We start from the raw sequence: 26,147 nt of genomic DNA, 5'->3' as shown, positions 1-26,147 counted from the left end.
TATCGATCCGTGTCTGTTAGAAACATGCCAGCGTAGAGTTCTGAAGGGGCCTGAGGAGGCTCCTGAGAGACGGCCGATTAAGTCAAAAACCAGCCACTGGTCCATTGGTGTTGAAATTTGCAATATCCACACTGACTGTTGGTGAGGTACCACAAGTCCACATTCATTGTGTGAAGTCCAAACGCACAGGCACACAGGGTGAAAAAAAAAAGAAATCTGTGTTTACAGGCAATAATTCCATATTCTCATGTTATTCCGAAGTCCTTTAAGGGGTGAAATAAAGAAAAAAAATATATAAATAAAAGTGAACTTTCTATGCAGCTTGATTAAAATTCTAGATGAGGAGTGAAACGGCAAACTTGGCGATGCACAATCAGTGTAACGTGACTAATGGATGAATATAGTCATCTGGTAGACTAGTAACAGTCCAGTGTTCAAAGAAAAAACGCACAGGAGCATCTGCTCTGCCTTAATCTGAACTCAAAGTAAAAATGAACAGGCCTTCGATGTTATGGGAGACCGGCAGCTATTGCAACACTTATTCAGCACATACTTAGTAGAGATAACTGTCTGCCTGAGGAAATGTGTGATGGTTTTGGTGAGCAGTAACACTGATTTTGTGTGTGTGTGTGGATGTTCTGTAATTTTCTTCCTATATTATACAAAAATTTAAACCAAGAACTTTTCCCATACTTTAAATGGTATTCTATATTACTGCATCATAGTATCAATTTATAAATATAATTTGTTTATATTGTGTGATTACAAATGGGTCAAGTCAAATTTTAAATATTTCAATACTTCTTGAGGGTGATTTACAATGACGCGCACCTCTCAAAAAACATAACTACACATCGCAATGATGCATAGCGCAAGCTTGGTGATTGGTGGGTTTGGTACCGGTGATAAGCGTGGGCGGTGTTGAGAGCCGCGAGCCCAATGAAGCGAGTGTTTACAAGTGTCGAGTGCCGTGAAGGAGCTCCAGATGGTATTTTTTTATTTTGAGTTTACCCTATGATTAAAGTTGTTGCACGTCCTCTGATTCTTGCCCCTGAATGAGTGAGTTTTAGATTCTTGTACAAGAAGGTCACATTCAGAAAAAACAAAACACCAGTGAAGAAACTCGACACAGAGGAACATTAAAAACCTACTGGCAGCTAGCGTTTTGGAAGTGTTATTGCAAAGCAACACAAACATCACGCATAAATGAAACGTATAAATGCCCATGGCAGGCATCATGAGTCAAGCCGATCACTTAATGCAGAAGTATAAATCAGCCTTTAGGGTCTTGCTAAAAGACATTTTACAACTGACAAAATGTCCTAAACAAAACTTTATGCTATTTTTTAAAATAATTTGCTATTTTATTATTTATTTTTAATTACATTTTACTGTTTTTATTGTTTATTTTTACTTTCGTTCTTTTACCTTTAACCCATTTAATAATAAGTACCTACACTATAAAAAAAATCCTGGTTGCCTTAAATTTTTAAGCTGAATCAAATTAACCTTATGAATACATTGAACTTATATTATGTTAAACTGACTTAAAATAGCTTGCGTGACCCATAAAATTAAGTTAGAACATGATTAACTTAGTTTAATGAGTTACAATGACCTAAAACATATGCTGTCAGAAGTAATTGATGATAAAATTTTTACAGTATAAACAAATTATACATAAAAAAATTATATATATATATATATATATATATATATATATATATATATATATATATATATATATATATACACTCACACACTTCATACTTTAACACATTTATAATTTCTATTATACACCAAAATCCTCAGAGTAAAATTTACTCAATTCAGAGAGTATTTGGTCTCTCTTTAAATAAGGGAAAACAAGTTGATAATAAGTAAATCTGCTGTTTGCAGAGTTGCTTAATGATCCTCTGCTGAGATTTTGAGAGATTCAATGTATTACATTTCAGCTGTTTCATCTAAGGCTATCTAATGTAATAGTTTCAGTAAAGAAGCATTTCAAATCAATAATAAAATCAATTTTTCTGATGTGCTATTTGTGAAGATACAATGGGTTAATCAATATTTTTTTAAAGTGCGCCCCAAGTTATTGTCAAAATTGAACCCATAACACTGATCTGTGTTGAATCCCTTTTAGTGATAATGGTACTTTTGGCACATATATATATAGCATGTAGATTTATGGCAGTAGTTTGGGTTATAAAAGAAAATTGCAATTACAATAGTTCCCAGTCTCCCATACATATCGCTGTTTCATCCAATTACAGCAATTTCATCCATGTAACTGCGATGTTGAGTGACATCTGGAGTCAGAAAATCTCTCTGTTAACACTCCCTGACCGGAGGTGACTGACCACCTCTTCCTGAACTCAGCTAAAGAAAAGGAGTAAAATCAGTTTGTTCAGTTCCTCAGTTCAATTGCAGGCTCTTATTACAGGCTCAAGTCGTATTATTCGATTGTTTCCTCTAAATGGGGTTGAAAGATTGTTTTGGCCAGAAACATGTTTTGCACAAGTATGTGCATGAGAACGACTTTAGCTTAGCTTAATTTTACATGTTATTGTGAAATGTAATTCAAGTAGTTCTTGGCATTCCCACCAACAGATTGTCCGTTTGGATCAATTATCATCATAGCATAGCAACAGTTAGAAGAGAATATTGCTGGCATGTTAGCGCACACTCCTTACTGACAATTAGCTAAGCAACTCAATTTCGCATAAGGTGCAATGTCTCTCTCTGGAGGTTTGTTACTATGATGTATAGACCCTTTTAGTGACAGTGTCACAATTAAGTCAAGGCATTAGCTGGAGGCAAAACAAAGTGAATCCTGGAGGTGCCCAACAGAAAGCTACACAAAATGCCTTCTTGATGCTTTCAGACAAAACAAACAAAAAGACAATTGCACAGCTGTGGTTAACTAAAATTAAACGAGGGGATTGGACAGATATGATTAAAAAAAAGCTTACTTTGCACTTCATATCAGGCATGGTTAAATAAAGTACTGTGGTCTCTCGCTATAATGCGGTTCATTTGCCAGTTTCGCAAATTTTTTTAGCGCAATTTGAAATGCTTATTTTTATTATTTTTTTACAGCACATTGTGTTCTGCGTCTTGATTGGCTGTACACCATTGTCAATCAATCTCCTCCTGTACAGTACAGAATGCATTCAGCTTCCCAAATTATCATAAATCTTCGAATGCTAGCAGTGTGCACCGGATGTGCCATGCATTTTAGAATTGTAAACATAGATTTATATCAGGGTATGCACACCTGCGCCGCAAGTCGGCGGTTTCCTGCGGTGCCCAGCTACGACTAAAGACACTGTTCATATTTCTGCCTCTCCATCTGAATAATTTCATTTTAAATAACATACGATTGTGCGCGTCTGGTGTGTGTTACTTCCAACTGTCATGTGCCCGGCACATCATATGTGTGACCACCTTAAAGATGGAATCTGCTTTAGCTTTGTGGATCAGTGACTGCAGGAAAAAGAACATTACGCTGGATGCCAACATTATCCACACAAAAGCTAAAAAGCTTTATAAACCGTTTGCTGACAGCGATGAATGTTTGCTCCTGACAACAGGTTTTGACCTTTGGTTCCATTCTATAATACTGGACTTATTTTTCTACGAAATTTCAAACTTTTAGAGTGTTTAAACAAGAGAGAAAAGTTTTAAAATGTTAATGTATGTCTGAGGAAAGTGTATAAAGTCTGTAGTGAGGGGTTTTCATCGTGAGTTATTTTCAGAACGTAACTCCCGCGATAAATTAGGGACCACTGTATTCTTTTGTTACTATGGACTATGGTATGGTTACATAATCTGAAGAGTTCGAATGCTTTCCCACCTAACCACAAACTAGGGGAAAAGCATTGTAATGCTAACTATTTTTAGCGGTTAATTTAGCTAAAATGATTAGTCACTCAAATAGCAGTTAGCTAACTGCTAACTAATGAACAGAGACACAAATTAAACTTGTGTTGTCTCTCTTTCAATAGTGACTAAAAACACATAAACAAAGCTTGCAAGCCAGTATAGAGAATGGGAATCTACATCATGGCTTGTTGCTCTCTGCCATGTTTTATGACATGTTCATGTGCGCACAATGTAAACAATGTAAATCTCCACAAAATAAGCCAATAATAGCAATAGTTTCTGAAAAAAAAATCTTACAAACACACTATAAAATAAACTAATGTGTAATAATCTATATAAATATCTTTTTAAGTATAATTATATTTTTGTGTGTGTGTGTGTTTGTGTGTGTCAAGTTGACTGTATGTGACTGAGCTTATCTGTAAGTGACAGTGTATCAATGAGCTGCCGCAAGAAAACCTCTCCATATATGATTTTCTTTTTATTTGTGGTGTGAGGGCTTACTGTTTATTGCAAATCAGTGTGTATATATATATATATATATATATATATATGAAACAACAAACTTATAGAGATCAATGGTATATAGGATCCCATATACCATATTCCCAGAATGCATTGCGCAGTAATGTCACATTCCCATTCTCTATTAGTGAAGTGGTCGGTGGATTCGTTTTGCCTCCACCTAAGCTCTGCCCTCAAAACAATGTCACAATGACTACGTTTACATGGACATTAGTAATCAGATTATTTGCCTTATTCTGAATAAGACAATAATATAATCAAGGTGTTTACATGAGTTGCTTTTTGAATGTTCCTTCCATGATCCTGTTTTACATGTTATAGCACATAATTTGATTAACGTCATTGTGTCACCACGGTATCCTCGTTTCCTCCAGAGTTTCATGTAATTTTGGGTGTTTAACTGCAGTTTGGCACTTTTAGTTTCATTCATGAACATTTCAATTTCATTCTACACAACGGTAATAGTTTGATTAAGGTGTTTACATGTCTGTACCGCACTTCAATAATGCGACTAAAATCACCATACGCCACATGGCTTAATTCGATTTCTGTTTAGTTCGATTCTGACCTTAATCGAATTAAATTAATTAAAAATCAATGTTTACATGGTAGACTCTTAATCAGATTGTCTTAATCATATACAATCAGATTATTGGTGTCTATGTAAACATACTCATTGCTTACTCGCTGCAAAAGGGTCTATACAACACGATATTGCACTTGCAGTGTTTCACATACTTGTTAAAAAGGTGTTTCTGCCATTATATAGTAACTCTAGCCTGCGTCCTGTCATCCCTTTTGAAGCTGAAGTGTGTAACTATATATTTAGTTTAGCATTCAGTAACATATATCAACCAGCAGTCGATTTAAGAGAATGTAAACGCTGTCAATCATGTCAATATTCTAAACACTGGCTCGGCCAATAGTGTTAATTGGAGGGCGTGGCTTTCCGTCAGCCTGACCAATGGAAACTTGGTCGTTATTTTTCGGACATACAAATCACACACTTCAGCTTTTAAACTTAAAACTACACACATACACACCCTGAAGCAAACAAACACATACACTATCTATTTAACACAGCCTTTGAACACAAAACTTGGCGTTTGTCAATCTGCGTTTCTGTAGTTTGCAGAAATAGGCAACACGTTAGACATAAACGCCGCTGGCCCACACAACAATACAGTATGGTCTGACGCATACTGATACATTTTGAAAAGAAACAGGAGCTATATGTACATCTAAAGAAGCTTGATCTTTGGTACATGTAAACGCTGAAAGACCTCGCAGTATGAGACTTCATTTCAATTATAATGAATGCTTTTTTTTCCTTATACTCAAGAGATCTTCCATCTGACATGCTTATGTCTGGACAGATCTGTCTTTTAATCAAATAATGACAGCATTTATGAGCGCTCCCTGGCAACTAAATGAAAATAACAGCGAGAGGCCTTTGAGCTCTGGTGAACATTAATTTGTTTCTTTTCATTCTCACACTCTCCCTCTTTCACAAAAAAAGAAAAGAAAAAAAAAAACCTTGTTTATTGCACATTCCTATTCATTCTTCACTCAGCATGGGAGAATCGCCATTATCTACTCCTCAGAGAAGGCGTCCTGTAGCGTCGGTACAGAGCGAGGGCTGAATGAAACCAAAGCCACGTTTAACGTCTCATGCATGTTGCATTGGATTTCAATTTGCCATTGAGCGAAACGGGGACAACAAAACATGTACAGGCCTTTGATTCAGAACAAAGAAAAGATGGAAAAAGACAAATGGAATCCCATTTTCCAGAATACACTACACCCCACAATGAAAGTGCACCGTATTGCCAGATCCTCGTGTCCTCCAGCGACGACGTGGGAATGTTTTTCACTTCTCTATTATCACACGAAACAGTTAGCGCACAGTTTTCGGATGCGCCGCTGCGTTAATGTCGGCAGAATGTGGATCACCACAGCCTCTTTTCAAATTACCCATCATGCCTTGCTCTGGAAGCAGGGTGGGGGCGTTAACGTCTAAAAGTGAGGGTGCTGGTGGATCGTTCTGTCGTTGGATAGTTAATGGAGCGTTCTGTGGTGGGGTAGGGGATGCTGGGCCCCTCCATGGGTGCTCTCTGGCTGGGTGGAGAGCGGGGCCCTGTGGTGCCCGTGTTGATAGTAGGCACGGCCGGAAGGGCCACAGTCTGGATGGTGCTCCTCTCACGGGAGGGAAGCTCCTCCAGGCCCTCCAGGCTCTGCGGGGGACCCTCATAGCTCATGTTGAGCCGCAGGGGTTGATGCGCCTGGCAGTAGTCCACAATGGGCTGCTCGTACCTGTAGAAGGTCAGAGTGCTCATCTGATGAGGAACCTGTGGAGGAGAAAAGAGAAAGAGGAAGAATGAGCTTAACCGAAGATGCCTTATTAGATTAATTAAGCCATCAACAGCCATTAAATCATTATTAAAACATTTTTTTTTGTTTCTCCCTTAGCTTCATTTTAGACTCATTCTACTTATTTCTTTCAGAGGAAATACAATCAGATTTTGTTTGGAGACTGTACTAGACAGGGCCAGCCCTGTACATTCGTGGGCCCTAACTTAAAGGTTTGGGACATTTCTTCTACTTCTACTGTATATATATATACATATACATATATATATATATATATATATATATATATATATACATATATATATATATATATATATATATATATATATATATATATATATATATATATATATATATATATATATATCCCAAAAACAAAAACCCTCCAATGAAATGACACTGAACAGTAATTAATCAAAAGTGAAAATTCAATACTTAGTAGGACTAGTAAAATATACATTCAGAACTCATAAAAAAAAAACCAATTAACATTATACAATGTAAAGATTTATACATAAATAATAAAATTAACAAGCAAATAATATAATAAATATTAATATAAAAAACATAAAAATAGTAGCAACAAATACTGGGTTAATGTTAATACCCACACACAAACTTTTTGATTCCCTTCAGTCTCTTTCCCTGTTCCTTCCTTTGACTTATTTTCTAATCGATTTTTTGAGATGCAGGGTCATGAGCTTATATTAAACTAGGACTAATTCAATAAGACCATGACTCTTATAAACATGTTTCAGGAAATATGCCAGTGTAAGACACTTCAGTAAAATTGCATTTCAGTAAAATGTGTTTTAAACTAAGTTTAAGCTTCCTCTCTAAAACTGGGCAAAAATCAAATATTTCAGACGAAGTTTATTAATCTGTAATTGCTACAAGATTGTGTCCTTAACATCATTACTATTACCACCTAAAAGCGATGCTAAAATGATTTTAATCTCTTCTCATCATCATTTTCCCCTCTTTTTCTGTGCCTGTATAATAGATTAGTTTCATTTTTTCAGTCCAACTTCCAAAATAAAATATAAGGTATGGGGCAAGCAATGAAGCAAAGGCCATGGCTGTTTCTGTGTCTGTGCATGAATTTGCATTCTTGATGCAACCGGTCGGTCTCACAGGTTACATTGGAAGAACAAAGTTGGACCGCGAGAAAACAGAATGCATATGGGAAATGAGATGCTGCGAGCTTCCTGTTGATCATATGACCTTCATTCGAAGAAGAAAAATATATATACACATATTTTTTCTTTATACTGAATAGATATATAAATATATATGTGCTAAAGCACTGTCAACAAAGATGATTTGTACAATACAAATAAAAATGATTTTAGCAAGCAAACGGCTCGGACCATTAGCCGGTTGTGGGGGCCCCCTAGTGGTGGCGAGGCCCTAAGCAACCGCTTAGTTCACTTATAGGGAGGGCTAGCTCTGGTCCTAGACATTATTTTCCAAATGGTAATGAATGGGCATTGAAAAAGGACGCTGAAGCACACACAAATGTAGATAGTGGACTGTTTTACTTGTAGCATCTATCCCAAGCTTTTTGTGCCAAAATAAGAAAAAAAAATAGTTAATAGTTCAAGTCAAAAATAAACCATTCAAGCTGTAAATTCCAAAACCACTGATAATTAAGCATGCAATATAACCTCTAATGCCAACCTCAATGCAACCAGAGTCAAAGTTCAAGTCAAAAATAAACCATTCAAGCTATATATCCCAAAAACCACTGATAATTAAGCATGTTTGTTGTTTACAGTTCAACAAGTGTTCAGTGTTTCCCCAAGACCTCAGATATTAACCAATATCTGCAAACTTGTGTGGTTGAAACTACAGCTCTCGTCCTGTGGTATGTGTATATCCTAATATGATCCTAAAATGATCATGAACTTAAGCCTGCATTACAATCAGTGGCAGCTCCAGGATGGTTAATGGACCATTTAATCCTTTAGAGGGGATGCTAAAATAATTACATTTATAGCTTCAGTTCTCTAAATAAAATGTATGTTTTTAAAATAAGCTTTGAAAAGAGTCTATTTTACTTGTTTCAGCTGTAATAAATTTCTCATTTGTCACTTTAACCTCTAATGCCAACAATCAAAATTAATTGTAAATTTGACATCCACCATGCCAACTCTGAGCAGGACTTGAATTGGTGATTCTGGAACGATAAGTCACAATCTAGCCTAATACTGTATGCAATTGACCAATATTGGAATCGGTCTTAGCTTAAATGTATTTATTTTTTGCTAAAATATATATGGGTTTTAACAAATCTCCAATCTGAACTTCAGACCGAGACTGTTGGGTTAATACTGAGCTATTTTGCAGTGTCTGAAATGTGTGTTTTTTATGTTAAAAAGTGACATTGTGATAGCTATTTTATACTGTATATGCACGGCTAGCTGTAACCCTCCCGCATAATGTCAATTGTTTATTATACACCTTTGTTTTTTTATGTTTATTAATGTTTTTAATGATTATTTTCAATGAAGGAAAGTGGGAGGAAAATAGAAAAATCATTAGGAAATCCTTGAGGAGAGCTGTGCCGGGGCTGAGCTACATTCTGATGCCAAGCCTCCTTGCTGGAGCTCCCACTTATTACAATCTACTGTATATCTTTTATGTAATGTAAAATGTCTAAATTTCATTCCATGTTTTTTTTTTTTTAAGCTAAACTTTCGTCGTAGAGTGTCCTCTAGAACCCCAGAGTGAAACAAAACAGTCAAGCAGTTCTTAGATGCTATGCATTGGATTTACAGCAATGATCTGAGATGATTTTTTATCTTAAACCTTTTAATTTACAGAAGTTATGACTAGGAACAGACAGAATTTGCAGACATTTTTTGCTATTTCTGCAAGGTTTTTGTAAAAAAATCTGCGGCTTTATGTGGAATGATTTTAGGAGTATCATAACTAAAAACTTAATATATGAAATAAAAAAAAAAAAATATATATATATATATTTTTTTTACTTTTATTTAATGTTTACAATGCAAATCCAATTAGATCAACTTATATGGTCAAAAAAAGTCTCTGATACAATAAATCTACTGTAAGACAGAGAATATTACTTTACAAACTGCATTGTAAATAAATCATATGAACATTTTAATATTACTATTATTATATCACAATAATATTTGAGAAATTAACTTAAAAACTGAATACATATAAAGTTGCACACTTTTACACAAGTAAATACATAGACTCAATGATGGGCTAAAATCTGTGGAAATCTGTGCATGGATTTCGTGTGGGCCTAGTTATGACTCCAACGATCACCTGATCATAAATCGGGCCCGATTACACCGTTCAGACCCGATTGGAATTGGACGTTACCTCCCGATCAGGACTCGAATATGTATATATGCAGTTAAAGTCAGAATTATTAGCCCCCCGTTTATTTTTTTCCCCAATTTCTGTTTAACAGAGAGAAGTTTTTTTTTTCCAACACATTTCTAAACATAACAGTTTTAATAACTCATTTATTTTATCTTTGCCATGATGACAGTAAATAATATTTGACTAGATATTTTTCAAGACACTTTATAGAGCTTAAAGTGACATTTAAAGGCTTAACTAGGTTAATTAGGTTAACTAGGCATGATAGGGTAATTAGGCAAGTTATTGTATAACGATGGTTTTTAAAAAATTAAAAAACTACTTTTATTCTAGCCGAAATAAAACAAATGAGACTTTCTCCAGAAGAAAGAAATATTATCAGACATACTTTTAAAAGTTCCTTGCTCTGTTAAACATATTTTGGGAAATATTTATAAAAAGAAAAAAAAATTCAAAGGGGGTTTAATAATTCTGATTTCAACTGTGTGTATATACAGTCATTATTTTTTAACACATCTATAGTTATGCGGTGGCACAGAGTTACACCTCTTTCTTAACTTTACACAGAAACATTAACGCATGCGGCATGACATCACTTTGTTGCAGAGACGCTATTGGTTAGAAAATGCGAGTATGTCTGCAGTCTGGAGGTATTATAAAGTAGATGATGACATTCCCATAGCAAACTGTGAGATATGTAAACTTGGGATTGCCTGCCCCGTATTTTAAGTTGAGGTGCTATTTGGTTTTATATTCAATGTTTTTTAATATATTTACTGTTGCACTAAAGTCCAAAAGTGAAGAATTGATGTCATTTTCTACTTGATTGTTCAAGCTACCTCACAGAAGTGTTCTGTTCGTCAACAGAGTTGTTGAATGTTAAAATAAGGTGAATTAAATCAAAAATAAGGAACATCCTGGATCTGTTTCTTTGTTCTTCTTTATTCTTTTTTTATGTATTATAGAAGTATCGGATCGGGTTTTGGTATCGGTAGATACTTAAAATCAAATGAATCGGACTCAGACTCAAGGATGAAAAAACCTGATTGGGACATCCCTAGTTCTAACCAATGCTGTACAAACAACATACCCACGAAAAGAATCAGATAAAAGTTGTAGTCAATAGTTAGTTTCTCCAATAAAGCATTGAACATAGTTGTTAGGACTTTTGCGTGACTACTGAAATATTTCTGAGTAGCTTAAAATTGCAGCAGTCTTCCAAAAACACTTGCGTTCAGCATTCAGCGCTTAAAATAAAAAACAAAAAAAGATGCCCAGTGCCTGGTCACACTATTTCTGTTTTACCATTGCCAGCTTGCCAGCTAATGTCCTCATTTAATTGCTTTCAGTAGTGTTAAAAAGAATCAGGATATTCACCTACTGTATTCCAAGGCCAAATCAAAGTCAAAGTCAAGTCCGGAGTGACATGAAGGTGAGCAAATAATGACATTTTTTATTTTTTCGGGGGTGAACTATCCCACTTTAATTACGATAATTAAGCCACCCGCTCACCACAAGAGTCATTAAATAGTCATAAAATATCTCCGATAATGATTGTACCACCAAGAGACATGCACACACACAGAGAGAGTTCATTCCAACATCTCTCATTCCCTCATCATTCTCAGCCCACTCGCGACTTCCTCTTTAAGCTCTGCTTCCGTCTGCATTTAGAAGCTGCCTCGTGGCGCCTTGCTTTCAAAGAGGCACCGCGCTGGTAGGGGTAATAGCTTTTTACACCGAGTGCAAACCCAGCATCTGTCTTGCTTCCCAGTGTGTGTGCTGTGCTCGCTGGTGACTCACTCTGTGTATACACAAGAGGCAGAACACACACACACACACATACACAGATGCACACACACATGAACCCCCGCACGGGCTGCTGCAGCTATTCCTATGATAAGTGACACAAGCAAATATGCCTTTGCTTTTCATACCGTGACTCTGGGACCGTCACTGTGGATGAACATGCCACATGTAGAGGCCTCGTGTGTACTGCAGAAAATGTGTTTATTGTACTGGAAAACGTGACTAAAATGCTGATTGCTTAATTTGAGGTAGGCGTTCACCCATAAATGAAAATTCTGTCATCATTTGCTAACACTTTAGTTGCTACGAACTTGTTTGACTTTCTTTCTTCTTCGTTAAAAACAAATGAAGATATTTTGAAGAAAGCCGGAAACCTGTTACCATTGACTTCCATAGTATTTGTTTTTCCAACGATTTTTACCTTTGTGTTGTTGGAATATTTAATCAATTCCATGCGTGTTCAATAAAAGGTCAGGCGAGGTTTTTCTTCAATGTCAAACATATTAGTAATTTATTGGAGACAAATGAATAATTCAATTCACAGAATTCTGGTACCCTCAATGTAATGCAAAAGTTACATTCAGGAGGTGCACGCCGTTTTCATTTCCTGACTTAGACTTATATAGGCAGCTGATATTAACAGGTGGAGCTTAGTAAAATTTGTCACTTGTCAATCATTCTCCAGTCCTCCATTGGCCGCACCCATACATACGTCCTCTTTTTCTACTAATTCTCTGCACAACGTCAAAAAGCACAAGACTTCTCAACTGCAAATTCTGTGCTTACAGGAAGTTTCGCTGCAGAGCTCAATTTAATTTTAGACAAACAGGCCTTTGCGTTTCTCGCAGCTTCATCTACTTCTGCAAAAATGCTTCATTAGTATGCAAAACATATCACACTCGAGAAGAAGTTTGGTTAATATATCACCTTTAAGAAATACAAACACAATTGTTTAATGAAAATAAAAAAAATATATATTTATATGTTTAAACAAGTTTTTAAAAGATAATTAAGAAATGGAGCATTATTCACATTGCCTCAATTAATCAGTTTCTTTTTGTGATTTGTAAAATGTATTTATTTGGCTAAATAATCTGTAATAAAGAGTCAGAGATCACAATTTTGTTGACTTGCATTTTATGAATCACCAAGAATTATGTTTTCTGTTAAAAATATTATTTAATATTGTACTGTAGAAAAAGGTTCAAAAGTGATTAACAGCAACATTTAATTTTCAGAGAATTATTATTTTATTCAACATGGAAAACTAATACACATCAGCTTTTATGTTAGTACAGTCACTTTTTAATGATATGAATTATTTACAAAATTATTGCTATTATGAACTACCTCACAGTAATTTACTGTGAATTTACATACAGTACCTTACAGTAAAAGTAAATCCACTTTACATGATTTAACTGTGAATTTGTATTCAGAATTGTTTTGTGAAATTAAGGCAGGCATCATGATTACAGCAAGTTACTGTAAAAGGGTTTTATCTTTTGCACGTTATTTATAGGAATTCCAAAACTCTTTATTTTATTCAACATAGAAATTAATACACATGAGCTTTTATGTTAGTACAGTCACTTTTTTGATATGAAGAAATATTTACAGAAATATTGTTATTATGAACTACCTCACAGTAGTTTACTGTGAATTTAAATACAGTACCTTACAGTGAAAATAATGCAGCTATCACAGTGAATTACATGAGTAGCACTTTACAGGATTTAACTGTGAATTTGTATTCAGAATTATATTGTGAAATTAACGCAGGCATCATGATTACAGCAAATTACTGTAAAAAAGGGTTTTATCTTTTGCATGTCAGTTATCCATCTGGAATTATTTTTTTTCCCCGAGGGATCATTCAATAGTCCTGCTCAGCCAGTTCACAAATTTCAGAATTGTTTAATGAATCATGGTCAATGTTAATTTAACTTACTGACATCTAAATTAGTCTCTGGTCCAATTTCCACCCTTCTTTTGGTATGGATGCTAATGTAATGTAATTTGTATTTATATAGCACATTTATTGTGTATAAATGCACCCAAAGTGCTTCACAATCATGAGAGGGGTCTCTCCACACCACCACCAGTGTGCAGCATCCACTTATATGATGCAACTGAGGACAATCAGTGGACAACAGTGCCAGTGTGCTCACTACACTCTAGCTATTGGGGGAGTGGAGAGACAGTGATAAAGCCAATTCGGTGGATGGAGATAATTGGGAGACCATGATGGGTAAGGGGCCCCTACTCTTTATTAGAAGTGCCATGGGATTTTTAATGACAACAGGGAGTTAGAACCTCAGTTTAACGTCCCATGCGAAAGACAGTATGTAGTACTGTATACACTACTCTTGTCAAATCTAGTACTGTATACAAATGTAGTACTGTATACACTACTCTTGGTGTAAAGTCACTGATGGCAATATTCAACTGGCTTCATATTGGATGAAAAAAGAAGACATATGTCTTACTAGACATATACAAAACAACAAAATCCAAGTTCAAAGAAGCAAATCAGATTAAAACCAAATCAAACCTAAAAATGAAACACAACAAATTCGAGATTAATTTAAAACTAAAACAAATAAACAAATTAACAGCAAAATAAATAAAAACAACACATACAGCAAAACCAGACCAAAACAAAGAGCAAAACCAAATCAACTCACACGAAGCTAAGCTATTTTTCAAGCGGGTGCATTTAAATCCTAAAATTAAAGCCTTAATACAAGACATATTCTGAGAAAACATCTCTTACTACCTCACAGACAGTTTTGGTTCTTAACTACATTTCTTATTTCACACAATTTCTACAAAATAATGGGAAAATTCTTATTAAATAATGATGTTTTGCAGTGTCCCCATCTCTTACACACATACAAACAAACAATGACAAATCATGCTGAAACGAGTCACCATGCATTTCCGGCAAATACCCAGAGTTCATTGCTTTTAAAGGGGTGAATTAGTGAATGCTTAGAGATAGTGAAGCGACACCCAAGTGCGATTACCGTCAGCGAGCACTAAGTGAACATTAGTGACAGGAGAGCTCTGCCGGCATGACAGAAGAAGAGGTTTTACAAAGAGACTCCTGACAGCAAGCAAAATAAATAAACAACGTCAAATGCAGGGCCGACTTTCAGGCGATAATGAGATGCAGTGTGTCAGCGGCTCGGTTTAAAGCTCTTTGTATGCCACAATTAATCCACTTCCCCATATTCCCCTGAGCGGAGCGAAAGCCTTTTGCTTGGGCACCAGCAAAATGCAAAGCTACTTAAAAAAAAATGCTTTACTTATAGTGTCGTGGGATTTGGTATGATGAAATGGATAGTCATATAAGGTCAATAAAGCAGATACTAAACTGAGAAATGTGATTTTGTACAAGCACATCCATGTTTGTCTTCCAATGTATGCATGTATGTCTTTTTCATGTGATCTTTTAATTAGTGTGAACACGAATACATAATCTTGCAGTAGATACAGAGCTTAATGAAGCCACTAGAGTCTGTTATCATGTTAATCAAACAACAAAATTGGCAAGAAATTAAAAAATAAATTAAATTATAAAATGTTGGTGGGATAAAGTGATGCTTAAATAAATCTCTACAATCAAATATAACAAATAACAGAATCATGGATGGATGGATGGATAGATGGATGGATAAGAGTGATAGATGGAATGAGATGGATGGATGGATGGAATGATAGATAAGAGTGATGGATGGATGGATGGATGGATGGATAAGAGTGATAGATGGAATGAGATGGATGGATGGATACCTTTGTTTAGAGATGACCAAAATAGCATTAAATACTTTGGCCCATTGTAACTTTTGATTTGGCCCGCCATCACATCTGAGAATGTGTCATTTCAAATTTAAATGTCAACTTTTATTTGTTTGTTTTATTGTTAAGCTACAAAAAAAAGCATTCTAAAATTAATTGTTTAAATTGAAATGGTGTAAATTAATCAGATTTAGCTTAAAATGTACATATGACAGATTGACTACTGTATTGAGCATAGAACTGCACTGTGACACATGAATGTGATTGTTTATGTTTTTATTGCAATACGTTCTAATTGAAAAAGTTATACTGCATTAGTTAATATGATTTAAAATATTTTTTTCTATTTATTTATTTTTTATGTTATAAAATGAATTAGGAAATTACCCATGGCAAATTTAATATAAAATAGTTTGGTAAATTTATCTTCGGCCCATGGCTATCAATGATATTTGATTTTGGCCCTTCATACGAAAAAGGCGAAATTGGGCACCGTCCAATGCTGTCCAAATGCTATTTTCACAGAGCTTCTTCTGTTTCTGTATTTGGGCCTCCAAATAGAGAAGTGCTTACAATTTATTTTAATTATGTTCCTGAGAATTATAAAAATATATAGCTAGCATTTGACAAAGGACAGCTTTCAGAATCTCTCCCAGTTCAGTGCTGGATTCGGCTAAAAACTCCTCAAAGAAGGAGCAGCTCCAATTACATGCACAGTTTCTAGTGTTATCTGTATGTTGTAGCATGTTGTTTACCATGTTGTAAACAAGGATGTAAACAACAGGAAATGCTGTTTGGCACCGTTAACAATTTAACTACATATTCATATTTATCAGTCAAACTCCTGTATTCACTCACCATCTTCACCAGCAATGCAGTGTCTCTCTATGTGGCCATTTTCCCTGCATTCTACATTTCAAATAATGAACTCGCAAAAGATATGTGAACGTTTCATATTACTTACACATGCTTATTCCCAATATATGTGACACTTCTCAGGTTTTATGTTTTTTAGAGAGCAGGCATGAGGTTCAGCCATGTTCTCTGTCATTTTCTGTCTGATTCAGGCACAAACTGCTGCAGCTAACAGCTATTCTGACTGACACTATTTACACAGCGCTAACGTGCGTGCTTGTTGGGTCGTGACACTTTTCCTGGTGACGTGGAGCCAATCCGCGAATCATAGCTCATTATGTTAGCTGACCAATCAGAGCCTGTTGAGGGCGGGCCTTTCAGAGGAACTAGGAAATATGACAGTCGTTTTTATGTTAGCAGAGTAGCTGTATATAATCAAAGTAAGATATATGAAAAAAATAATGTTCTACAAATGAAGCATAAGCACACATTGCTTTGCATCTTATCAACCAAGCCTTAAAAAAACACTCTGGACCACCCCTTTAAAGCAAACAAAACGACCAATAAAACCAAACCAACAACAATCTAAACAAGCAGTAATAAATACATATACACATAGAAATAAAAGCATTTTAAAAACCTACAACAAAACCAAACCAACACATAAATCAACAAACAGTGTAACCAAACGAAAGCAAAAAACAAACTAAGGCAAAACCAACAGCAAAACCAAACTAAAACAAAAAGCCAATATCTAAAATAAAAAACAGCAAAAAGTCAAACTAAAACAAAATAAAATAAAATAAAATAAAATAAAATAAAACATACAACAAAACCAATTCATTCTGCTTAGTTTCTGATTTATCAGAGATCGCCACAGTCGAATGAACCGCCAACTATTTCGGCATATGTTTTACACAGTAGATGCCCTCACAGCTGCAACAAAGTACTGGGAAACACCCATACACAATCATTCATACTCACACTTATACACTACCTCCTATACCGCATGTCCTTGGACTGTGGGGGAAACCGGAGCACCCAGAAAAATCCACGACAACATGGGGAGAACATGTAAACTCCACAAAGAAATGCCAACTGACCCAGCTGGAACTTGAACCAGCAACCTTGTTGTTGCCCCCAAAAGAAAAACATATATATATAATACTAAAAAAGTTATCAAAATCATTTCTTTAAAATCTACTCTGACAACTAAATCTGGCACAATTCTGGAGGAAATGCAACTTACAGACTCACTGCTGTCTGTTGTCACAATATTAATCAAACAACATGAGTTTGCAAGAAAAACAGATAAAATGATAAAATATTGTTTGAATAAGACTCTATAATCATATCTGAACACAGAATCAGGCCCAAAGAAAACACAATTAATTTGCGCATTTTAATTACAGGCATGCTGCTTATTTAAACAGCAGCGTTCAGTATTAATGCATTATATCTAATAATCATGCAGTGAAGACCGTGCCAATAACTTAAGTTGTTTGTTTTAAAAATGATTACTTGAATACATGAAGCCATTTTGCTGCATAATCTTCAAGCCCTGTTGACTGCATTTGTTCTGTTGTTTATAATTGATTCTATTGACTGGTTCCTTAAATAATTACTTGAAAGACGTGATGTAACTCTCCAAATAGGAGTTTTTATAAACACACAATAGAAGAATCAATCTGGGTTCCCAAAAGAACATTTTACTGAGTAGTTCTTAAAAGAATAATTTTAATGCTCCTTATTTTAGCCTTCGTAATGCATTCAGGTCTGGTTAACTGAAAAAGATTCTTAAACATTAAAGGGCACCTATGGTGAAAAATCTACTTACGAGCTGTTTGGACAGAGATATGTGTAGGTATAGTGTATAGATCGTCTTATTGGGGTGATATAAACACACCGAGTCCTTTTTTTTTTCAATTTAACAACATAAAAACGGTGGATCAATTGGAGCGGTTTTCAGACCGACCGCAACTTAACATGGGAGTGTGGTCCCCCAGCCCACCAAATTGATTGACAGCTGCGTAACATGTCCCGGTAGTCACGTGTATAATCATATCAACAAGAGAAGACGAGCGCAAAGCAACCGGGAACTAAAGGTCTGTTCAGTTTGCTAGAATCATCAATCGTCATTAAATGTGATCAAGAAGAGTAAGTTTCACAAGTTTAAAATGTTTGAAAACAGAGCATGTGTGTAATGAATTACAGCAATTTACTTCAGCTTTGCTTCATCAGCTCAGCTGGGTGTCAGAACAATTATAAAAGAAGACGCTTCAATCCCAGTTTGTGGACGTTAAATCAGGTTTATTTTGTACATTAACATAACAGATATTCATATAGCAGTGAGGATTAACCTGTATCCTGTCACATTTGTGTGCAAAAAGAGTCCAAAAGCTAAACGCGCACTGTATGTATGTATGTGCGTATTGTGAACTTTGTAACGACATTGTGTGTGACTCATCGTTGTAACTTAACACAGCAAATGCATCAAATACTCATTGGTAAAGTTCTTACTGTAGTATTTCTCACAAACGCTACGTGAGATCTGCTTCCTTTATGTCTGTTTGTTGTCTGACGCAGCCGAGGGAGGAGATTAAGGCACGCAGAAAGGCACGTAGAAACGGTGGGTGGGGAGGACTAGCCTTGAAGGCGCAGTACAGCAAAACCGCCACCCAGTGCAAAAATGTATAAAATAGAATCTTATAAAAGGTATAATAAAAAATCTGATGGTTGTTTTTAGCTGAAACTTTACAGACACATTCTGGAGACACAAAAGATTCATAATAAATCTGAAAAAAGGGGTAACCTAGGTGCCTTTTAAAAAGCATACATTTTAGTTATGGAACAAAACCTGGAAAATGTTTTAAAAGCCTCAAAATATGCAATAATTATCTTATAATAATAATAATAATAATAATAATAATAATAATAATAATAATAATAATAATAATAATTTTAGGTTTTACAGTACATCCGGAAAGTATTAATTGTGCTTCACTGTTTCCACATCATTTTTTCAACATTTTTCAACAAAGTATTCAGCAAAGGTTGTGAATACTTATGTACATGTAATTTTTTCAGGTTTTTTATTTTTAATAAATTTGCAACAATTAAAAAAAAAATTCACATTGTTATTTTAGGGTATTGTGTGTAGAATTTTGAGGAAATAAATGAATTTAATCTTTTGGAATACGGCTGTAACATAAAAAATGTGGAAAAAGTGTAGCGTTATGAATACTGTATATTCATGCACTGTATATTTAGGTCATTTTATACTGTTTGTGTGTAACACCTTTAAAAAATATTTTTAAAATGATCTACAAATTTATTTTGAATAAAAACAAATATATACACTGCAAAAAAATCTGTTATTTATGTTTTTTTTTCAGCAGCTGGGTCATTAAATTACAGAAATTTACCGTGAAATAAAGGATGTTATATTACAGAAACGTCCTTAAATTAAATTTTCCAGTAAATTCCTGTAATAGCTAATAACAAACAATGTCTGCCTTTACCATTAATCTTTTTTTCATTAAAAAAATTTACATTTTTGTGTGTTATATTAAATAATATGTATTAGGGGTATGACGAGACGTTTACTCCACGAGACAAAACGAGACAAGATTAGGTTCAGAAGAACGAGACGAGATGAGATTTTACACTATTTTTAGGAACTCCTCAATGATAAAATACATGAATAGAAAATAGTCTTTTACTCAACTAAAAAAAAAAATATGTAAATGTTATTTTTACATATATTTAAATTAAGTATATGTAGTAAAGGACATACATACACTACAAAATATGTTTCTAATATATGAATGCAAAGTGGTCTTTATATTATTTTAAATATTAGCTAATTTTTGCTAATATTTGAATGGAAAATAGATTTTTACTTAACTTAAAAAATATATATCACAAAATGCTAAACAATTTAGATGCTTCTTAAAATCATTTAATTTTTGGTATTTAATTTAGAATTTTTCGAGAGTTTAACTTTCATTCAGCAACATTTTATTCATGCCCCTGGGACAATCTCTGAGCTACTGCAAATATGAAGAGCTCGATAGATAGGATGGAGAGAGTTCTTTTAATGTAATTTGATACCACATGCATAACGGACAGATTCGATTCCGGACAGCATAACGTGTTTGGTGATGATGAGAGAGTGTGAGAGTCTCCAGGAGTTCACGGTGTGTGTGCGTGTGTGTGCGTGAACTCGGGAGATGTGTGTCTGTGGATCTCGTCACACCCCTGGTATGCATATAAAATAGTAATAGTGTATAAATAATATTGTTACGATCACACAGTAAACACACAGTATTGTATAGAACTACAAATCCGCCATTAGAAGAACTACCAGATCCAGTCATGCACCACTCAACACCTGGCCTAGATCCCCGTGATTAACGGGGTCCTGTTATACTGAATGTGAACATTAGATAGATGCAGTTTCCTTGCCTTGCCAGTTTTGACCCTCACTTTGTTTTGTTTGTTTTATTGTTTATCCCTGTCTGCTGCCTGCCTTCTGACCACTCACCTTTAATTTGACTATGAATCTGAATTTTCCTGTATACATCTGTTTGCCCCTGTGTTGGCTGTTACTTGCCTGACCATTCTGCTAAATAAACCTGCATTTGGATCCGCAACTTTGTCCAGCATCACTTTACAGAAGAATCAGCACTGAAATGTGTGTGTGTGTGTTTGTGCGCGCTGTATAAATAGTCCTAGTAATCAGTTCATGAGAAGCTTCAGCTGTGTCTGTCTGCAATCATGGGGATCTAGGCCTGTAAGTGTGGTGCATGACTGGACCTTGTAGTTCTTTTGATGGCAGATTTGTAATTATATTCAATACTGTGTGTTTACCAGCGATCTGCACAGGCTGGATAGCTGGTGATTGTGACAAATATAAATACTTTATGTTGTTCTATTTGTCTTTTTTTTTTAGAATTTGGTAGATTTAATACATTTCAAAGGAATTGCATTTTAATACTGACAATTATCAGATCATAGGTCCTTCTAAAAAGTACTGTGACTAAAATATCACAAAATTAATACAGATTAGAAGCTTACCAAGTATGAGTGAATGTGAATATAAAGAACGTTTTTTAATAATAAATAAAAGAAACCCTCAAAGCAAATACCAAATCTTATTACCTAGCTGTTTAAGAGCTTAAAACATAACAGTTTGTTCATTCTGTTGTGGCAACCCCTAATACAATAAAGGGGTTAAGCCGAAGATAAACGAATGAACGAATGAACAGAACAGTTTTCTAAACAGCAATGTTTTTATAACTGGTATTGTTATCAGACTATGATATACCATTAACAAAAAGGCAAAGATGAGCTAATAACCTGGCATGTCTGATATATCAGTGGGCATCAGAAAGCAATCATACAAAAGCACACGAGTAGACATTGAGCTGGGCTTTTCAGTAATGGCAGAAGATCCTCATGAATCTGATGAGTCACGGCTGTGCTTTGGACCTTTAGTCTCTGAGGGCCCTCAAGAACATCAAACGCTAAAGACAGAGGAACGTCTGCCAAAACCCAAACCACTGCCCCAGGTGGCTTGAAGAGGAGAAGAGAAATGAATCATTGTTGTGGAAATGAAAGACCTTTGCTACTCATTTTTCTTCTGCAATCTGAAACCGATTTTCTGCAAGCTATTCTTCATGATCTTCAACATATATAATTAAAAAACTCTGTATGCTTTGACCATGAAATAGTCATTTTATTCAATCAGCTATTGCTAGGATGCATAATGCTTAATCCAAGATATCTAGTAAAATAATCAGGGCATATTTTACACATTTTGTTTTCTTAGTAAATGATAAGCATTGATATTAAACAAATATTCATATTGAAGAAATAAAGGATTTTCTGATAAAATTAGCTCTCACTGATAGCTTCTTTTGGGGAATGCCAGAATGATTCTTCACTAATATACAGTAAATACAAATATAATAGTAAATCTACACACACACACACACACACACACATATACACACATATATATATATATATATATATATATATATATATATATATATATATATATATATATATATATATATATATATATATATATTTATATATATATATATATATATATATATACAGTTTATAAAGTATGAAAATTGAAAAATAAAATTAAAATAAAACAATAAACAATAAAACAATGCATTAAAAGTTTGGGGTAGATAAGATGTGATGATTCTGCTAAAATACTGCCCAAAGCTGCATTTACGTGAAAGTACATTAAGAAAAAAAAAAAAAAAAAACCTGTCACAGTTAAAACCCCTTTATGGTGAAACATAAATACCTAAGCACAACCCTTCCTACACTTCAAGAACTGTACTCTTCCAGAGTGAGTAAAAGGGCTCGCAAAATCACTCTGGATGCCTCACACCCAGCACACTACCTGTTAGAACTGTTACTGTCTGGTCGGCGCTTCAGGGCACCAAGCACAAAAACAGCCAGACACAGGAAAAGTTTCTTTCCTCAGGCTGTCTACCTTATGAACAGTTAAATATTCACCTACTGTGCAATAAATATGTGCAATACTTGATCATACGCACTTGTACACAGCACCTTATAACCTGTCTATTTATAACAATCTGTACATACAACTCAACATCCAGGTTTCTTGACTGACCGCATTTGTTTAATGTTTATCTTTTTTTTTCATATTTATTTTGTGTTGTCACTTGTCACTTTATGTACACTGGAAGCTTCTGTAGCCAAAACAAATTCCTTGTGTGTGTGAAGCACACTTGGCAATAAAACTTATTCTGATTCTGAAATAAAATGCAATATGGTAATAAAATGCCACATTACAGTATTACTGTAAACTACATTACAGTTAAATTACAGTATTTCTGTCAGAGGACAGAGAGCGGTCAGCTGAAAAGAAAAAAATCACTTCAACCATGAATGCACTGTATATGCTAATTAAGAGATATATAAATGATAAACAGGATTAATTGAGTACAATGAGGCAGACATAACGTTAAATCTTTCTAATGAGCTTGTGCTTCAGACTATCAAAAAAGCACTCTGTTTGCAGAGCCTGTGGATTAAAAGAAAAAAAAGGAGAAAGTAATTAGTTGCAGGATTTTGTGAAACATTTTGTAAACTGACTGATTTGCAGCTGCTTTTCTGAAAATTTGCATTAATATTAGCTGCATTTTTTTTGAGTTTTACAGTGAAAATAGTCAACAACCTTTCCTTTTCGTTTTTTTATTAATTTTTTTTGTGAGCTCAAACCCAGAAAGAATGAGAGACGCTTGATTGTGCTGTGTTTTGCCCACCACAATTACAGAGCTTTTGTTATAAAACTAAGCATTTAAATCTCATCCTATTATAGATTATTGAGTGATTCAGACTAATAAATTATGTTTACATGCATTTTATCCAAGTAATCTGCTATAATACTGTCACATATATCTAATTATTTGACATTTTTGGCCATATCTGAAAAAAAGATGCAAAACTGATGTGTATATCAAGGTTAAAGCAACTAAAAGATTAGTGATTATAATACATGATACATCTAAGATTGCTCAAAATCTGTGACAATTAATAATAATAATAATAAAAAATCTAAATACTGGAGGGACTACATAATATTCATTTTTCTGCACAGACTGATTGTTTCGCTTCATAAGACCTCAATCTATCACCAGGAGCCGCACATATTAATTTTGTTTTGGCTTTCTGTCTTGTTGACTCCCAAAGTGCCAGCAGCCATTGACTTGCATTTTAAAGTCGGTGTGAAATCATAATTTACAATGGTTATTTTGCAGGAGCATACTGTTATTCTGTAGGTGAGCAATTAAACTGTGCTGAAAAGTTATTTCACTGAAAAAAAGATTTGTTTTGGTAATCTGCAATCAAAGTCTGTCTATTTAGTAGGGCTGGGCAATACAGTAAAAAAAAAAAAAATAGGATATAATGTTTAATATCATGCGGTATGGATAATTATTGAATTTTTTTTTTACAATTCATTTAGAAATATTAAGATTTTTTTATTTATTTAACCACTTTATTTTAATTTACCAACATTACTAAGGAAAATAGTTTTAATAGTAAAATTAAAAATAACCTGTCTGTTATGTCTTAAAAAAAAAAAAAAAAAAAAAAAAACACACACAAAAAACATAATTGCTAAGAGACACTCGCATATAATGTCTCTTATAATAAATAAATAAATAAATAAAATGCTACAAAGTGCACGCTATTTGGTAAAGTGTAAACACTGAACAATCAAAGCAAACTTTAAGGTGTGAATAATGATACAGTAAACCACAAACTCTGCTAACAAAACAAATTATGATCATCAAATCTAAGGTTTCAAGTAAAGGAACTAACCATCATTGATCAAATACATATTGCAACATTATAAATTGTGAAGTTGAATGACTACATTACCCCCTATGCTAAAAACTCTTCCAGATGGGGTGCTAGTGGCTTGGATGCACAAGAAAAGAAACCAAAAAGCCACTCTGGCAACATCCTTACATCTTTTTAATTTACAATCTCCTTACTGCTGCTATACGACACTCATTTTTGCATGTGTTGTTATTCTGACCTGAGGTGGCGAAACCCAATCAAAGTTCGTTCACATGAGTCTAAAAGCACATGAAAGCGCAACCACGTGGATTTGGTTTCTTTAACTATTTAAATGAGCTTTGCTCTCTTCTGGCATCTCTCGTAACTAGGCGACTATCAACCGTTTTCTTAGAGGATGACAAACGAACAAGCCATTGTTGCGGTTCTGATACTAGTGTGTATTTATGAAGAAAATGAAAAAGCACTGCAGTGTTTGGGTGATCTGTGTTTGTCTGCCATTATTACTGAAATGTGTATATTCCATACAAAGTCCGAAACAGATTGGTTAGTTCTACTAACATAAATTGTGGTGCGCACACAGCAATCGGAAATGTTGAGATGTTTTCAACTAGGTGTGCCAGGACAATTGGAGTACGTCATATGCGGAAATAATCCTAAGCTTATTGACATTCCAAGACACATGCTCAGCAGACACATTTTAATCAAACAAGTGCTTCATACTGAAACTTCATACCAAACGTTTTTTTTGTCGTTATTGACAATGGTGACTGTTTAGACTAACATTTAGAATGGCGGTTCTTCTGTTGACGTCAATTTGACGGACTCAGCCATAATAATCGTAACTATGCCCCTCTTACCTTTAGTTTGCTATGAGGGAATGTTGGGTAAAAAAAAAGCCCTGCCCCCTACTCAGTATTTAATTTCAATCTCAGCAAATTCTGGTTCATGCATACTTTAAGAATCACCAAATAAAACCAAAAACATCAAAATATACAATCAAAAATCTCCAAATACAACAGTTTTAATTTACAATCTTTAACACTCAGCTAATGTAAAAAAAGTCACCTACTTGGATGACCTGAGGGCGAGTGAATTACAGTACATACAGCACACACACTCCTTTCTCATATTCCTTCTCTCAGCCACTCCCAACTGATCTTCAGTGAAGTTGCATT

At 34.6% G+C, this 26,147-nt stretch overlaps 1 protein-coding gene across 1 annotated transcript in view; it reads right to left on the bottom strand.

Moving 5' to 3' along the window:
- Positions 1 to 6,280: 6,280 nt before the first annotated feature.
- LOC130236743 (leucine-rich repeat transmembrane neuronal protein 4) overlaps positions 6,281 to 26,147 on the bottom strand; it is a 183,005-nt gene continuing 163,138 nt past the window's right edge. Inside the window, exon 3 of the mRNA XM_056467500.1 lies at positions 6,281 to 6,758. Within this exon, the coding sequence (XP_056323475.1) occupies positions 6,420 to 6,758 (339 nt within the window). The 3' untranslated portion in view covers positions 6,281 to 6,419. The remainder of the gene's footprint in view (positions 6,759 to 26,147) is intronic.

The sequence above is a fragment of the Danio aesculapii genome, chromosome 10 (assembly GCF_903798145.1).
Source record: "Danio aesculapii chromosome 10, fDanAes4.1, whole genome shotgun sequence".
NCBI classification, from domain to species: domain Eukaryota; kingdom Metazoa; phylum Chordata; class Actinopteri; order Cypriniformes; family Danionidae; genus Danio; species Danio aesculapii.
This window is presented reverse-complemented; position numbering and strand designations above follow the sequence as displayed.